Source organism: Leguminivora glycinivorella, chromosome 12 (genome assembly GCF_023078275.1).
Source record: "Leguminivora glycinivorella isolate SPB_JAAS2020 chromosome 12, LegGlyc_1.1, whole genome shotgun sequence".
NCBI lineage: Eukaryota > Metazoa > Arthropoda > Insecta > Lepidoptera > Tortricidae > Leguminivora > Leguminivora glycinivorella.
In genome coordinates this window covers 18,515,188-18,534,672 of record NC_062982.1, presented here as the reverse complement: position 1 = coordinate 18,534,672, position 19,485 = coordinate 18,515,188, and the positions used below count along the sequence as shown (strand labels likewise).

Sequence of the window (19,485 nt, the reverse complement as noted above, 5' to 3'; positions counted from 1 at the left end):
AAAAGCCGCGATCTCGATAAGAATTAAACCTAGGCTAAGTAACCCTTTTAAAGAGCAATAAAAGATAACCTCTAATAAAATGGGTTCACAACAAAAAAGGTCGCTTTTTAGTGCGCACTTTCCGTGCACTTAGGATATTTTATAGGAGGAACTAGTAAACAAGCCGCTCGAATGCTGCCTTGTAAATAACCTAGTTGCCGTCCGTCTCTTTATGCGGAGCGTCTTCTAATTTTAATAATTGAGCATTTCTTTTTTTTTGCCAATATTTTTTTTAAATGGTTTTAGGGAATTTTAGGTCAATTGTACTCAGAATCACGAGTACTTTCAATCTCACTGGGAGACAAAAAGTGTCCCAGAATTTCCATACATTTTTGTTACTTTCCTCTTTTGTTACCCCATACAAAATGTACGGAAAATGGTAACAAAATAAGAAAAAATCGTATGGGACAATTTTTTAACTACTAGGATTGAAAAGGCTAGTAATTCTGAGTAGAAAGAGCATATTTTTTTTCAAAAATATCACACTTCATAAAAGTGGCACAAAAAAAGAAATGCTCAATTAAAAAAAAAATTTAAAAAAAAAATTATCTGTTTATTTCTAAGAAACGTACAGGCATTTATAATATACTTAACTGCTAATCTTAAATTGAAAAGATTATTTGATCAGGACTTGTTATAGTCTTTGGGATATGATCTGTCAGCCTTAAATATGAAATTTCAGAAGATTCAGAACAAATATAGATCAAATTTATTTTCTGTTACTACGAGTATAAGTCATGCATTGAGGTCAGAATAAACGAATGAAATTATATATTTATGAAGCCTAGCAATAACAATACGAAGATTATCATAAGAAACAAATACTTATTGACTTTATAGATGTATGTACTTACTAAAAATAAAAAAATACCTTAAGGTAATAATATACCATAAAATATAGGTATCGCATTTTTTGTTTATAAAATATAGTTATAACCAAAGATATTTTTTAAGCTATAACATGCATAAATCGAGGCATTACGAATTAACATCTATCAAAACTAAATCAAGGCAAGTACGGTACGCAAAAATGTTCAGTTACAATGCTTTGATAAGCCATAAAAAATAAGTGTTTTGTTTATGTTTAGACTATTATTTTCCCGCGGCTTCGCTCGCGTTAAATTCTAAAAGGAGTAGGAATGCTTCATACAAACGTCCACCCCCCATTTTAGGGAATTGGGGGGTTAGAAAAAGACAAAAAGTAGCCTACGTCACTGTCCATCCCTTTAACTATCTCCACTTTAAAAATCACGTCAATTCGTAGCTCCCTTTTGCTGTGAAAGACGGACAAACAAACAGACACACACTTTCCCATTTATAATATTAGTATAGATAAGTAACTGATTGTTATTTATTCGTTTTATCTAAGACATAACAATAGGTTCTAACTTTTTTAAATTAATTTAACGGTTATTTTGGCTTAAAACTAAAAAGTACTACGTATACTTTAAAATAACAAGAATAAAATACTTAACAAACAGGTATAATCCAAAAACCTTCACACTATAAATTAATTTAAACCTTATCTTATTTCACATGTAAATTGGGTTTCTTTTATTGTTAGCCATTAATAAAAGTCTACAAGATGTTATGGACAAATTAGTTTGCTTGAAAAATAAAGTTGTTTTAGCACCTAACCTTTTGAATCAATCAACTTATCTAAAAGATCAGATATACGATTGGCTAATAACGTAAAAATAAATGTCAACTTGAGCGTTCTTATTTTTTTTATTTTGTTGTAAATACTTTGAAATAAATTAAAAAAGATAAGTACAAATTTATTTGTAAATTAAAAAAGTCTGCTTGCTGTCAAACAATTAGTCAACATCAACATGTCGGATTAAGTTAAGATATTTGAGATTTGCACATACATAATATAACTATGCTTGCAACGGTATTCTAAAAATAATTATTACCAACACAGTTTCATGTTTGTCCTTGCAAGGGTATCCAATGATGTTTAACACTACAGTAAATCCATCATAACCAGACCAGATATACATAGTCTTGATGATAATCAAGAACGAAAAACTCGGCAAAAATTGGTGCAGTTCTCTGTGCGATAAACTTAATGAGTCATCTGTCATCGAAACGTGTTGATGCTTTAAGGATTCTTAATTGTCAGGCAGTATTGACGAGCAGCTTGAGTTAATTATTTTCCTATCCAACCAAAATAAAATTATCGCTTACCCGCTAATAATAAAAACTGTGCTGATCACTTACAAAGCACTTTTACAAAAAAAAACACATGGAAATATCTGTGACCCTTTTACCAGGTATTTAAAATAGATCATCTCTGCAGTCTGTACCCATCGTCTCGATGTTCCCGCGGCATTACAGATTAGTCGCGCTCACTTATAGACTCCGCAGTTATGCAGCATTGTGAGAACTGCCATATCGCGGCCCGCGATTAGTGCTGTTCTATTCCCATATTGTAAACAGATCACGTTTTACGATTTTTTATGAAAAACAGGGAAGTGAACTCAGAGCAAAATAGAGAAAAAAACTTCGAAACAATACGAAATAAACATGTATAGGTATCAGTGGCGTGGCGTGAAAATTTTCTTTTAAAGAAAGAAAGAAAGAATGATATGATACATATCATGACAATGCAGTTCACCTGTAAATATAGAGCAACAACATTTTCAAGGTCTTGAAGAGTATTGGCCCTTATAGCTATTTGGCTGTATTCGAAACATGCTTTGACAAAACAGCGATACGATACCGTTCTGCCAGTGTTAAAAATATGTAATACTTTTCGTTGAAGAAATGTTTTATTTTGACAGAGAAGTACCTATCACTCCACACCCTTACCCTTAAGATATTTGTGAACTTGATGAAGTCACATTAAAACTGAAAGTATCCTCTGCTTATTTACAAAACTCAGACCCTCATCTCTTTTTAGGGTTCCGTAGTCAACTAGGAACCCTTATAGTTTCGCCATGTCTGTCTGTCCGTCCGTCCGTCCGTCCGTCCGCGGATAATCTCAGTAACCGTTACCACTAGAAAGCTGAAATTTGGTACCAATATGTATATCAATCACGCCAACAAAGTGCAAAAATAAAAAATGGAAAAACATGTTTTATTAGGGTACTCCCCCTACATGTAAAGTGGGGGCTGGTTTTTTTTTTAATTCCAACCCCATCGTGTGATATATTGTTGGATAGGTATTTAAAAATGAATAAGGGTTTACTAAGATCGTTTTTTGATAATATTAATATTTTTGGAAATAATCGCTCCTAAAGGAAAAAAAGTGCGTCCCCCCCCCCCTTTAACTTTTGAACCATAATATATGTTTAAAAAATATGAAAAAAATCACAAAAGTAGAACTTTATAAAAAATTTCTAGGAAAATTGTTTTGAACTGGATAGGTTCAGTAGTTTTTGAGAAAAATACGGAAAACTACGGAACCCTACACTGAGGGTGGCCCGACACGCTCTTGGCCGGTTTTTTATTATTATAAATCGGCTTACTCTTGGCCATAGACTAGCCAAAGGCCGCCTACGCCGTGGCCTACGATGGAGTGAGATCGCCCAGAAGATGCCTGTTCACTCTCTGTCCTCAACATCATTCTGTACCAATACAAAACTATAGGAATCATTTGATCCACTCACCGCACCTACTATATTTACTCCCCGGGCGTGTGAACGCGCGGCCCTGTCATTTGGCGGGCATTACAGAGTGCCGACGCCGTCCGAGTGACCTCCGTGGGAATCTAGGGACAACTTTCTTTGATCTCCTCTGATATATGGCCGCCTGGTACTTTTCATGTGATTTTCTATCACGTAGGAAGTTTGTTGAAAGTTATTTATATAGATTGTCTGAGTCAGGATAGTATTTAAATGATCCAATCCCTAAAAATCTATGAATGTCATTTAAGTAATACGTTTTGAGGATGGGTCATTCCCGCTAAACTGTGTCCATGTTTAGAAACATAAGTTACGAAATGTGACAAAAATTGGATTAAGAAACAGTTTGCCCTAAAAACTAGAAAATATGTTTACAGACTGCAGAAAAAACATTTTTAAAAGACAAAAATTGCACACGAGCATAAAAGAGAATAAATATGCAAACTCGAATTAAAAACTCAATCCAAAAATGTTCTAGAACAAAAAGACAATCCCAAAGAACATGAAATAATTAATATGCTAATTGTGTGTCGAGATTTCATTCAGATAACTGATTATCCAGTGACAACCTTTTCGGCTCGCCATTTTTCGTCCTCATGTCATAAGCCTTCAGTTTATATGGTTGAATAAATAGCAGACCTTTTAAACCATATCCAACTTTAACTTTATTTCTTAATGTTTAAGTTTGCTTGTCACTAAAGCTTTTAAAAAATTAAAGTACAGGGAGTCAAATTAATTAAGTCGTAAGGTAAAAATCGATCCGCTGCATCGCATTACATGCTCGAATACACGCTGATTCGGATAACGCAGTTACGGCATTTTGCATCAGGTTCGTTGACCGGGGAGAAAATTTAAATGCAATATGACAAGAGTAGGCATGCTTTCACATTCTTAAGGGTAGTCAGAAAAAAAGTTGAAACGGTGCTTTTATAAAAAAAAATCATTTAAATCGTTCAACATCTTGGATACGACATTGTAGTAACCTATAACATAACTCACTAGTTAATGTCAATGCAACAAAAAGGGTAGAGGTAAAACAAGCATCGTAGGCCAAACGACTAAAAAAACCAAACAGCAGGACTACCAACCATTAAAAAAGTTAAAAGACCTTAACAAGCGCGGATATCATAAAAACGACAAATCATCGGGCGACATTCCCTTAAAACAAGCGAGTGCTTGTAGGGAATCGTGTTCGATCTAATTTAGAGCGGGCGATCGGCGATAAGAGCCGGCTCATGCGGCGTGATTTACTCCGAGCGGTAAGGCTGCGACTGTAGCCACAGTGCTGAGATACAGTAGGGTTTGGAGTGAGTTTTCGTCGAGTTTTTCGTATTTTCGTAGAGTCTTTTGTATGCACCTAGAAGAAAACTTGATCTAAAGATATCAGCGTAAGCTGTAGAACATTTTTATGAATGGCGAACATGCTTTGATTTAAAATCAGAGTTTTTCAAATATGAACTAATTTAGAGCGGGTGATCGACAATAAAATATCATATATTCGAACTAGGATTTGAGTGGACGCAGCAAGAGTCGCGGGCCACCTGTGTCTGTGACGGGGTGTCTAGGGTTGTAGTGTGCGGTGTACTATCATTTGTTTCATGTTAATTTGTTCAGTAAAATATTAATTGCTGTATGCGTGCTATAGTAGCTTCTGTTTGAAACGTTGTTTACAGTCAGTGGCAAAAGTATATACTTTTCTTTTGTTTTTAGTTGAAAATTATATACCTCAAATATAAATTTTTAAGATGCAAACATATTTTTTAAAAATATTTTTTTTATTTTACCTCTGTTAGCGTTAATATTTTAAAACCGGCTAGACGTCTTTGCAAAATGCAGTGTTGAATTGTTGATATGTCAAAATGAAGATTTAAATTAAGTGTGCAGTATTGAATATTTGTATCAGAAAATAGCCGGTTTGAGCGGTTAGAGAATATCCATAAAATAATTCGTAGCTAAATCAAAAACGATTACCAGTATCGGCAATATCTCATCCAAATCTAAATTTAAGTGTCATTATTATTAATGCGCCTAAATATCTCCAGATCCAACGGAATTCTTTACACTCCAGTAAATCTCGTACCGAAGTACCCCGATGCATATCGACTTGATTAACAACTATTTTTGAACGTAGACATATTTACATACATTCTTAAATGAGCACTTAATGAGCAAGCTTCTTGATGTAATGACATTTTATTCCAACTAGGGAACAAATAAAAATATTATAAACCTATTTCGTGTTTTTTAAGAAGTGGCTACTATAGTTACATAGATATACGTCCAAACAGATACGAGTATCATGCACTAAAGTGAAGTTGCCGAAGCAGAAGAAGAAGAAGCCGAGCTAAGAATCGTATCTGCGTTTGAGGACTACTCAGAAAAAATAAAGAAGATTTTCTTATAGGTACTTACCCCCTTATTCATAAACGTTGACTTTCTATCGACCCGATACGTCGGAAAGGGACAAACGAACTTTATTAGCTTGATAACTTTAGTGGACGTTTATGAATTATGAATAAAGGGGTTAGAATATAAAACTTGGTCACTTTATTGTAGGTACCTATGATACAATTTATATTTTTGTGAATTTTTTCGTACGTGTAAAACTCAACTATGTAATTGGATTAACATTGATTGCAAATTTGTAGAACGTATTAACATAGAATATAGTGCAATTTAGTGCATAGTTACATCACTTGATGCTTATAATCCAAGAGCATTACTTATTAACAGTAAAACATTTCAACAGGACATCATAAACTATATTGACTAATAACTTAACAAGAAAATAGACATTGATATAATAATTAACATATTCAAATTCAAGTTCTAAATTCCAAATTAAATAAATGAAACTTATATTGACATTGTATTATGAAAATCATAGTTATCAACATTTAATTTTGTTTTCTGCAATCCACAGTTCCATAATCTTATTGCGATTTTATACAGATTAATCAAAATTATTACCCATATTTATGGCATTATTCCTTGCCTTAAAAATGAAATAAACTTTTTAACCGCACGAGCGGGTGTTAAAATGTATAACAGAAATTTATTCAAATCCTGAATAATGGATGTTATTCATTTCATTACTCTTTAAAACCGGATCAAAATTCGAATTCAACGCTAAACTTGCACCTGTGAGCACAGGATATGAAACTTAACAAGATTCAGTGCCACTCTTAGCAATTAAGGGGTTGAAAGAAAAGGAAATTGTAATATGTACAACAAATCATCATCCTCTTTGCGTTATCCCGACATTAGCCACGGCTCATGGCTCTGGTCCACTTTGACAAGAAATTGTAACAACAAAAAGAGCTGTTTCAATAATATACATACACCTTCGCACGTCCAATAACCCTTTAAACACTTGCTCAATTACTACCGCTATAAAACTTATAAAAACAATAATCGAAAACTAATTAAGTCGAACGCGTAACCGATCGGCAATGCGCGAAACCGAACAAAACTAACCCGACAAATTGAAATGGATTAAAAAGTAAAAAAACAGCGCAACTAGTAATCGATACATAACGATTCTGAAACATACATGAGATTTTATCGAAGCAATATCATGCACTGTGGTCCTCGAAATTAACAACTAAATGACTGATTGGAAAACGGTCGAGTTCGGTCACGGCGTATTAATAGCACAGACTACAGATGCCGCATTATTAGGCGTTTGCAAAGAGCGCGTGGTTACTACACATATGTACAATTTTACTGGTAAAATAACACTTTTTGAGCAGTAGCATCCTAGCATCTGACACCATTGCAAAGTATAACAAACAGCCCAGGTTCAAAACGAAAACTGTTAAAATATAAATATTCCTAAATTATACGAGTGCTGGTCGAAACATCGACACAACTAAATCAAGCGTCCCCGTACAATAAAATAAGAATATTCTTTATTGCTTACCTCAATTAAAAGATTATGACATCAAAATTAACCACATAACTTTAAGACTAAATTACTACAGGAGAACAGTCGGCCGCTTCATGCATGGATCTGCACAAAGGATTACGAAGGATCCGTGAGGCGGTTCAAGGAGGGCGGAATCCTTATATTTTTTATTTTAGTTTTGAGGTTTTTTTTTGTAAATAATATTTCTTTATTCCGTAGGTAATTAAGTATAAGTACGTAGATAATATGTATTATCTTGAAATATACTTAAACTAAATAAATCTAAAATTAAACTAAATAAATCTAAAACTAACCTAAAATAAATCTAAAAACGGCCCCCGTGGCATAGTACCGCAGACGCTGCCAGCATTGAGTTTTGAGATTTATTGTAATAAATTTCTCTAACACAAATGTTAACTTCAGAGTTACTAACCATATTATGGAACCTGATGTCTAAAATATATATTACATTACGATACAAGTGCGGAAAAAAGGAAGTTCGTTCGGGAGTGTTTTAAATCGACATCACGATTTACGAATTTCCTGTTTTCACGTGTCTTGTACCTCGTTTTTCAAATGCCTGGCCCTTTGAAATTTCGACATGATAAAAAATGACCCACTTCTCACACTAGTGCGATAAAAAACCACCATCTGTACTGAAAAATGATTTTTTTATGTCTTGAATGCTCCGTCTAGTGGTGGACGTGGTCTGTGAGCAGTGAATTGGGTTTGTGTGCCGGGTTCGCGCGTTTATGTCGTCCGATAACAACAATATTACGGTTTGAAGGTTTATTTCTCTTAGTTTACTGTCGGGCTTCATTTGTTGTGTTTAATTTTGTTTTGATGCAGGTATAGTTTGCATCTAGTGTCCTAGCTCAAGTTCTCTACTAATATTATTGTTATATTTAGATATCGTCAATATATTTTTTTTAAGAGAGCAGTATCAATGTCATTATATTATGTGCTTTTCTAATTAGAATCTAAATTGATGTGTCTATTAGGCATAATAAGAATGAACTTTTTGCTAATACGAAACAATCTAATACTTAATTTTTGTCTCTTTTTTATATTTTCAGCAGTTCTCAAAAAGTTTGTACAAAAATTAAGGAAAAAGTTAAATTTGTTTTTTTTTATTCCTATTTTGTTACCAAGATTTTTTTGATAAATTGAGATTTTAGTAAGTTTTATTTCGTTATTAAGGTTCTCTAGTATCTATATTTTCATAATTATAACAATTATCCTGACGAAAGTCGACTTATATTACTAAATGTTGGTTGAATCAATTAAAATTTGCTGACGTACAAACTTTTTGAGAACTGCTGATTTCTGTGTTTATCCTCTATGTCTTATTCTGTAGTTTCACAGTGCCTTAGTGTAAACTGTAATGCTGTGTTACTTTTTTGATTAAATAAATAGTAACGTGGACTAATTTGGATTTTTTCTTGTTACAGATGAACCAAAAGTGCAAAGTGTGTGGGGAGCCGGCCGCAGGCTTCCATTTCGGAGCCTTCACATGTGAGGGTTGTAAGGTAAGCTATCAGACATTTTTTTTCTAAAATATCAGGTTTTTTTATGAGAATTTCAAATCTGTAACATGCAGCACTAATAAAATAGGTAGGTATACTCGTACAAGTGCTCTTCCCAAATGAAAAAGCAACAGCTTTATTCCTGAGTATTAAAATGTCAGCAAAAAATGTAGGTAAAAGTGTATCAGAAGTGTGTCTTAAATTCTTAGAGCAGTTTTTCGAATCCAATAAGAACCCGTAAAAAAAAGTTATTAGAAATATTTCTATGGTATAATTTATGCACTAGATCCGAAGAATGACGGAAAGAAATCGGATGACGGAGATCGGATTGTACGTAACCTCAACAGTCCGCAACCAAAATTGCATTCCCGTTCGCGCGCGTCTAAATGGACCCTTGTATTGTATTGTATTGTATAACGGGCGATTTTCCGCAACTCGACGTCTAGCGCCTATTTTGCGTGATAAGAGGGAGGGGTTGGCTAGTCCTGCCATCCCAACTCCTCGAGAAATCCTACCAGACCCTTGATGTTGAGTAGGACCTCGGGGAGGTCTCTCGGAGATCCGAGATATTTTGCCCTGTATGGAGCCACCCCGCTGCACTCCAGCACCACGTGAGCAGCTGTTTCCTCTGTCTCCATGCACCCTCGGCACAGGGGACTGTCCGTAGCACCTGTTATGAAAAGATGTTTGTTAAATAGTCCATGACCTGTTATGACACTGGTTACCATTCTCAGACGGACCTTCCCTAGTTGAAGGAGCGTTCTTGTGAGTTTTCCACTGATGCTGGGCATGGCCATTTTCGCTTGCCTGCATCCAGTCTGGTTTAGCCAGTGTGCTGTGTGTAGTTTCCCTGTATATGATAGTAGCATTGAGCGTACCTTGCTGAATGGTATCGGGAGAATTGGTTCTGGGCTAATGGCCCCCGCACTCGACCCCTGTCTGGCTAGCTCGTCTGCAGCATCATTACCTCGGGATCCGCTGTGTCCCTTGATCCATTGTAGGATGATCTCGTTTTTATGACTTACCTCCATTAGTCGTTTATGGCATTCGTGTATGAGTTTGGATGTAATTAAATGGCCCCTTAAAGCCATAAGGACTGCTCTACTGTCAGAGAGTATGCGGATGGAGGATCCTACTACCTTCCTTGCAGTTATAGCAGCTGCCGCGTTAATGATGCCCATGCACTCAGCTTGGAAGACCGAGTTGTGAGCTCCTAGCGGAGTGGTAATCGACATGTTCAGGTCTTCTGAGAAGGTCCCAGAGCCCGACCCGTTGTCCGTTTTCGACCCATCTGTGAAGATTCTAAGCTCCTTGGGATTGAGCCCTTCGTAGTTGTCGTCCTCGTATAATTGTATCTTGTACCTTTTATCGAAGATGACATGTTTTTGAATTCGATCCGTACCTGACCTGAGGATTGGGAATTCGTCGTATACTTTTTCCAGGCATTTTGTGTGAAGAACTCCTGTGTTAGACCAGATGTTGAGTGTATTTAACCTTACCGCTGATAAGCTTGCTTCCTGCTGTATGTGCAGGTATAGCGGTGGAAGGCCCAACATGACCTCCATGGCTGCCGTCGGAGTAGACTTCGTGCAGCCAGTGGTAGCCGCACATGCGAGCCTTTGGAATCTTTGTAGTTTGTCTCGCACGTTGCCTAGGTTTGTTCTTGGCCACCAGACCAGAGCACCGTAGCAGAGCATTGGCCGGACTATCGTCTTGTAGAGCCAGAGGGTGATTTTCGGGTTGAGTCCCCATCTCTTACCGATCATCCTTCTGCATTGCCAGAAGACGACTGCCGCCTTGTCTATTCGTTTGTTGATGTGGTTGTTCCAGCTGAGTTTGCTGTCGAGGGTTAGACCTAAGTACTTTACCTCTTCTGTTAGATTTAGCTCAGCTTGGAAAAGTTTTGGTTTGGTAAAGTTGCCAAGAGACCTTTTGTTAGTAAACATTACCATTTCTGTTTTAGTGGGGTTGACTGATAGGCCGAATTCTCGGCACCAGCGTTCCACAATTCGAAGCGCTAACTGAGTGAGATCGCAGACTGTACTGGCAAATTTACCTGATATGGACCCTTATAATCAGAGTATTGCTTTCACAAATCCTTACTTAATGAATTCATAAGTACCACAAGTACATTGACGATCGGTCTGGCTCAGTCGATAGTGACCCTGCCTGCTGAGCCGCGGTCCTGGGTTTGAATCCCGGTAAGGGTATTTATTTGTGTGATGAGCACAGATATTTGTTCCTGAGTCATACATATTTTCTATGTATATAAGTATGTATTTATCTATTTAAGTATGTATATCGTCGCTTAGCACCCATAGTACAAGCTTTGCTTAGTTTGGGGCTAAGTTGATCTGTGTAAGGTGTCCCCAATATTTATTTATTTTTTATAATATTATAACTAGATATACGCATAAGTGAATACATACTGGTTGTAGTTGTATGCACCAAATACCGGCAGCGTACAATCACATAACAGATTTCATTTTATAATCGACCGAATCCTCTCATGCAATAATCCCTTAATCAGAACAATTCTTAGAGTAAAATTCGCTTATCGATTACGATTCGTTATTAAATCTATACTGATCCTCTCTACTCATCAAAGCATTATAAGCCTCATTATGAAAGGCATAAGCATTATGAAACGGTAAGCTAATGTTGGTATTGTGAGGGCAGCTCCGGGATTTCCACTTCAATAAGTCGAGCAGCACGCAAAGGATCTGATACCGATTTTTTGTCGAATCTAAATTAGACCAAATACTAATATAATGAGTTTCCTTTAATCGGTTTTATTATGTTTCCTTATTTGGCTTTCCGGAGCGTGTTCGCATTTGTTTTATCCTCGCAAGTCCCAGCGTACTTATATAAGTACAAACTGTATTGGATTTTTGAACTCTTATACACCGTGTTTCACTTAACACTAAAAACCTGAAAACTGTTTGTTCAGAATCGAGAGTAGAATCGATTGAGCTATATCTTGATGGGGGTAATATTTTTTTGTTTTAATTTGTATTATTAGTTATTGTTTACGTGCCCATTCTACAAATTTGTAATACAACATTGTGCATATCATATTGTTAGAGGTTGTATACCTTTTTCAGTATTTAAGGGTATTAATACTGGCTGGTTACTTGGACGATTATTTTTTCCGCTACGAGATAGACGTTGTGCGTCAGTTTAATTTTAAAGTTTATCATAAGTCATAACAAATTGAACTCGTACCTAATTACAACCTTGTCATTTTGAATTTTAGGTTTAAATTTGCTTACTGAGTCACCTGTCCAATTTGAAGTTTACTGTGACACAGGTTAAAGTGCTTTACATTGACATAGCTGTCTATTGGTAAACCTTATGTCGTTGCAGTAACGTACACAATTAAACAGTTTGAAGGTATATGATGGACTGATGGTAGCTAGCAGTAGGTGATTATTGGGAGTTTCAAATCAAAGATTTGAAAACTCCCAATATCACTTCATATTTAGGACTCGTACTCAGGTTTATTGGTGATTTAAAACTCTCAATAGGTTTTCAGATGATTTAAAACTCCTAATCGGCTTTCTCATGATTTGAAACTCTGAATAGGTTTTCTGATGATTTAAAACGCTCATGACGAATATATAGACAAAAGTTTATAAAACTCCGTTAATGATAAAACACCTTTCAAGTTAGTTGCACGTGCCTATTGACAAAATGAAGTTCGTAAAACAGTCTCAGAAATTGCAGTTGGATGCTGTTTGTTCTTTGTCCAATAAACGTTATTTTCGACATGGCTCGCTTTTACCCGACACCATTCGCTGTATAATATGTGGCCCATCGAACTGTGGAAAAACAAATTTAATTGTCGGTTTGCTGCTACATGAACATGGTCTACGCTTTCAAAATGTTTATGTATATTCTAAAACCTTATTTCAACCAATGTATCAATTTCTAGAGCAAGTTTTAAAGCTAGTTCCTTCAGTATCATTTCAAAAATATAACGCAAATGATGAAATCTTAAGTCCTCATACAGCAAACATGAATTCCATTATAATATTTGATGATGTTGCGTGTGAAAATCAAAATAATATACGAGATTACTTTGCAATGGGAAGGCATAAAAATATAGATAGCTTTTATCTAAATCAGACGTATAGTAAAATACCTAAACAATTAATAAGAGATAATGCTAACTTAATTATTCTTTTTAAACAGGATGATATTAATTTAAAGCATGTTTATGATGAACATGTAGGAAGTGATATGTCATGGTCTCAATTTCGTGAAATGTGTGCACAAGTATGGAAGATCCCGTTTGATTACTTAGTCATAAATAAAGATTGTAATAGAAATTCAGGCTGTTATAGAAAAGGATTTGATACATTTATAATTCTAGATTGACTTGATATATAAAGCATAGTATTACATTAAACACTTATTGCTTAAAATGAAACCATCTAGTTCAGACATGGAACATAAAATTAATGAAGAAAAATTATTTAAACAAAAAGTACTCAAATCTGCTGAAGCAGTAAGAAAAAAGTTAAACGCATTCGTGATGTTAAATCAAACGATAATATGATGTTGGAAGCAATGTTAAAACCAATCACAGACCCACTTGGTGAAATGGTAAAAAAACATAGTAGTAATGATAACAATCTAATCATTAGTGACTCAGATTTTGATAACGATAGGTTTAAATGGAACAAGCCAGTAAAAACATTGAAATATAGTCCTTCAGAAGATGGGATGAAAGAAAGTTTGGATAATAAAACTTTGTTGAGAAAGTCATTTGAATCTGAACCAAATTATAGTGAAAATGAATTAAATGATAGTGATTCTTCATCTCAAGAAAGTGTGAACCAAAGTGATTCTGATACAACAAATAATATTTCATTTAGAACGTCAGACTCGTTTCCTTCTCCTCGCGATGATCCCGCTTGGCAGAAACAATATTTTATCATGAACATTCCATTTGGTGTACGAAATGAGCGTGGAAAGCTAATGCTTGGATCTTACCCAATTTCTGTTAATGATGATAAACTCGTGATAGGTGGAGAAAGTTATTTTTTAACACAAGGCTTACATGATTTGTTGTTTAAGAAAGTACCTGACTTAAAACTAGTAACTGAAGATGATAAACGATTATATAAAACATTGTTAATGAAAACGAATGCACATAGACGCGACTTTGATCCAAAGAAACCCATAAAAAGCAACAAGGGTATGAAATATTTAAACCTTATAAAACCTCTTTTCAAATTATCCAAACAGCGCACAGTAAGTGAAGAATATATATCCGGTAAAGGTTTACCATCAATGAAAAAAGTAAAAAGAGATATTTCATATGTATATTGGGATGATCCAAACGAATTAGTTGACAGATTAAAACTGCTTATAGCATCGCGTGACGCTGGAAATACAGGGTTAGATAACGAGATAATATCCATAATTGAAGAATTACGTGAAGCAGGCTTAATAAATAATATATAAATGTATATACTCTTACCTTTCCCATCAGTTGAAGTTTGACTTTCAAGTAAAAAATGAATATAGACAAATTCGGTCACCATGTTCATAAACGTTTGCGTACTGATGAAATCTCTGAGCTCAAGTACAAGGCTTTGCTTCGAACAGAAGCAGGAAATTTTGATCTAAAAACTATAAGATTAAAAGGGGTTGTTAAACCATTATCTTCCGATGATGCAGTTAACAAGCAGTACGTTGATGAACACATTCAAAACATGTACGAAAAGAAGTATATAGACTCTTTGTTTAACACAATAAATAATCAAATTCACCAACTCGTAACTCAGTTAAAACTGAACTTTTATACGAAGAAGGAGATAGACGATATTTTAAAAAAATATAATAATGATAAAACAACAAATAGTGAACGAGATCCACAGGTCAGCGCGAAGAAATTTTAAGCGACGATCGGTTGTACTACAAGGAATTGATGATTTATGGCAAGCCGATTTGATAGATTTACAAAAGCTTCATACTGTTAACAGAGGATATAAATATATTTTAACCGTTATTGACACATTTTCAAAGTATGCATGGTGTACACCTATTAAGTCTAAAACTAAAACAGAAGTCAAAGATGCATTTGAACTAATAATAAAAACATCTAAACGAAGACCTAAAAACTTACAAACTGACCTAGGAAAAGAATTCTACAATCAAGAATTCGATTTCTACTTAAAATTATTAAAAGTTAATCATTACTCAACTTATTCAATTAAGAAGGCATCTATTGTTGAAAGGCTGATAAAGACACTTAAGTCTAAGCTCTACAAACATTTTGCATTAGTTGGTAACTATAAATGGGTTGGTAAGCCATTAGACGATGTAGTAAAATCATATAATCAGACTGTGCATCGCACAACAAAAATAAAACCTATTGATGTAAATTTTGATAATGAAATGCAAGTATTAAAAAATATTAAAAAATCACTATCCAATTTGTCTTATAAATCGAACAAATTCAATATAGGAGATTGTGTACGCATTAGCAAGTATAAAAATGCCTTTCACAAAGGTTACACACCTAATTGGTCAACAGAACTTTTCACTATTACTCACGTGAATCGCACTCAACCTGTTACGTATCACATTCAAGACCAGCATAAAAACACTATACTCGGTACATTTTACGAGGAAGAACTTCTGAAAACCAACCATCCAAACGTTTACCTTGTAGAAAAGGTTATTAAAAGAAAGGGTAGAAAGTTGTATGTTAAATGGTTGGGCCTTAATAATAGCGAAAACAGTTGGATTGATAAAAGTGCGGTTGTTTAAAGATATTTATATAATTTCCTTTTAATGATAGTGTTATTATCTCACGAGATATGAAAGGGAAAGGACTGTTAAACAGCGCTATTAATAATTTACCCTTTGAATTACACTTACCTGGTTATAACTATTGTGGTCCGGGAACAAAATTGCGCAAAAGGTTGCAGAGAGGCGATAAAGGAATTAATGCGCTAGATAATGCGTGTATGAAACACGACATAGCATATGATAGTTATTCGGATTTAGCTGATAGACATCGTGCTGATTTAGAACTATACGAAATGGCGAAACAAAGAAGAAAATCGAAAGATGCAGGGAGAGGAGAAAAAATTGCTTCGTGGTTAGTTAGCAAAGTGATGAAATCTAAAATAAAGGCAGGTGCGGGTATAAAACCATTTAAACGTTTTGTGACCAAGATACGCAGTGAATTAAAAAAGAAACCAAAAACAAAAGGTAGTAATATAATTGAGCGGGCACTTATTGCTGCGACGAAAATTTTAAAACCAATTCCAAGGTACGGGTACCTCGTCTTATACCAATTCCAAAAACTGGAGGCTTCTTACCGCTGATACCTATTTTTGCTGGTCTGTCTGCGCTAGGGTCATTAGCAGGAGGAGCTGCCGGAATTGCTAAAGCTGTAGGTGATTACAAAGCCGCCAGAAAAAATTTAGCGGAATCGGAGCGACATAACAAGATGATGGAATCTATTGCATTAGGAAAAGGCTTACACATTAAACCATATAAAAATGGCAAAGGATTATGTTTGAAACTTTCAAAAAACTAACTGAGAGGTTACCCAGGCGCGCTCTTTCAAATATTGACATTTTAAAACACTCATCTGATATTCCATATTTTCGAGGAGTTTATATGAGAGACAGTTTACCAAAGACTCCTAAAAAAGTAGAATGTGGAATTGTTAATTTAGACAGTTTTAAAAACAATGGTACACACTGGGTAGCCTACGTAAAAGATAACAATTATTGTGAATATTTTAATAGTTATGGTGACCTTTCACCTCCGCTAGAATTAAAGAGGTATTTAAAAAAATATGATATTTACTATAATTATGACACATATCAAAAGTTTAACACTGTCAATTGTGGACACTTATGCCTAAAGTATTTAAAACAATATTGGTATAACCGTTTAAATATCATCGCACAATAATCAGTTTATCATTCTCACAATGTCTTTCACTTTGTCTATAACTGGAACATCTTCCACTCTGTTAACAAACTATTCACCAGCTTTTCACCTGGATGGTGAATATGAGTGTGGGCTATTGTATATGTCAACTTTTAATTCTATACCCAACATAGACGACAGAAATAATAAGTTCTATTATGGTAAAAACAAAGTAATTAAAATTCCTGAAGGATCATATGAACTTCAAGATATTGACGATTACCTTAAAGAACATATTGAAGGATGCTCTTTTGCACTAACATGCAATAATAATACCTTAAAAACATCTATTTTATGCTCTGAAAATATTCATTTCGACAAAGAAGGCTCCATCGGTAATATACTTGGCTTCGGTTCAGAATCTATTCAAGCTAATATATTAACTGAATCCCCTTATCCTGTCTCCATTCTCTCAACAACCATAGTCCGCATCGAATGTGACATAGTGAGCGGTTCATTCGTTAACGGAAAACCTAGTCATATAATTCACGAGTTTGTACCAAACGTGCCACCTGGTTATCGGATTATAGAAACACCAAAAAACGTTATTTATTTCCCTGTAACCCAAAATAGCTTAAACACAATAACGATAAGAATTTTAGACGTTAACAATAATCTAGTTAATTTACGGGGTGAAGAAATTCAGTTATATTTACATTTAAGAAAAAAATGATAGACTTCAATAAAACTTCAGTCTCTCTTAAAAACATTACCAGTACTCATCCTGCAATCACGAAAAGAAGACCTAAAGTAAAACTCACAAAACAAAATAAGCAATTCCTCCAAAGCTTACGCCTATTAAAATGAGTATATTAAACTTAACAGAACCTTTTGTCTTTGATAATTCTATCGAGAGCTTTGAATATCATTCATATAAACCGTACGTCACAAGTTTCAATTTCAACGATGAAATACGTATACCTATAAACCAACAAGATCTTTACGTACTACCATCAGCAAGTTCTTTATACATAGAAGGTACTATAACCGCATTCAATAGAGAAACAAAAGCCGAGGTAAAAAGTGTTCTTCTTACAAACAACCCCATACTTCATCTATTTCAAGATATTCGATATGAATTAAATGGAATCGAAATTGACAAAATTAAAAACGCAGGAGTTACAACAACTATGAAATCTCTTGTATCTATGAATGGACTGGAAGCATCCATGTCTAAGTTATGGGGATTTGATGTCAATGGTATAAAAAACACGGAAGGTACATTTTCTGTGTCTGTACCTTTAAACAAGATTCTCGGGTTTGCTGAGGATTACAGCAAAATCATAATTAATTGCAAGCATGAACTTATTCTTTTAAGATCCAATACTAATTTGAATAGTGTTAAATTAAATGCGAATGAATATATAGACAATATTACTATATCTAAAATAGTATGGCGCATGCCTCATGTTAAAGTGTCTGATCGTGAAAGATTAAATTTACTCAAATGTTTAGAAAGAGATCGTGCCGTTCAGATAGCATTTAGGACTTGGGATTTGTATGAATATCCGCTCTTGCCTGAGACGTCAAAACATTCTTGGTCTATCAAAACTTCATCGCAAATTGAAAAGCCGCGTTATATTATAATTGGATTGAAAACGGGACGAAAAAATGAAGCTAATAAAGACATATCACACTTTGATCACTGTAATTTGAGAGATGTTAAAGTTTTCTTGAATTCAGTTTACTTTCCGTACGAAAGTTTTGATGTTAGTTTTTCGGGTGAAAAGTTTGCTATATTATACGAACAGTATGCGAAATTTCAACAGTCTTATTATAATCGTCTACAAGCGCCGTTGCTTAGCCCTAAAGATTTTAAAGATAAAGCTCCTTTATTTGTTATCAACTGTTCTCGTCAAAACGAAACCTTAAAAACCGGTTCAGTAGATGTGAGAGTTGAATTGGATTGTGAATCTGATATACCAAAGAACACTGCAGCTTACTGTCTGATTTTAAATGATAGTGTATTTGAATATAAGCCTTTAAGTAATATTACGAAAAAAGTATCGTAATGCAGCATATATTTGTAGACCTTCAAGGGTTTAAAACAAAAGAAAACGAATTTATTATCAAAGAATTTGCATACAGCACGCTAGAATACACTCAAGTTTTCTTAATAAAACCCCCTTTTCGATTTTCTAAATTGACGGAAAGTGAAGAGAGGCAGACAAAATGGATTGAAAAACATTTAGGTATTTTGTGGCACGAAGGTTATGTTGATTATAGAGAATTTAGAAGACTTATTTATAATCATATTAAAGATAAGATAATATTCGTTAAAGGTATGGAAAAAATTAAATGGATTAAAGAATTATATTCAAACTGTACTGTTATAGATTTAAGTGAAAAGGGTGCACCGAATTTACAAGAACTGTATAAAAAATATTGTATTAATGATTGTATTTTTAATTGTGTGTACCAT

At 34.5% G+C, this 19,485-nt stretch overlaps 1 protein-coding gene across 1 annotated transcript in view; it reads left to right on the top strand.

Annotated features, from left to right (window-relative positions):
- Nucleotides 1-19,485, top strand: part of LOC125231581 (knirps-related protein-like) — a 124,265-nt gene that overhangs the window by 78,720 nt on the left and 26,060 nt on the right. The window contains exon 2 of the mRNA XM_048137040.1: nt 9,027-9,104. Coding sequence (XP_047992997.1) covers nt 9,027-9,104 — 78 coding nt within the window. The remainder of the gene's footprint in view (nt 1-9,026; nt 9,105-19,485) is intronic.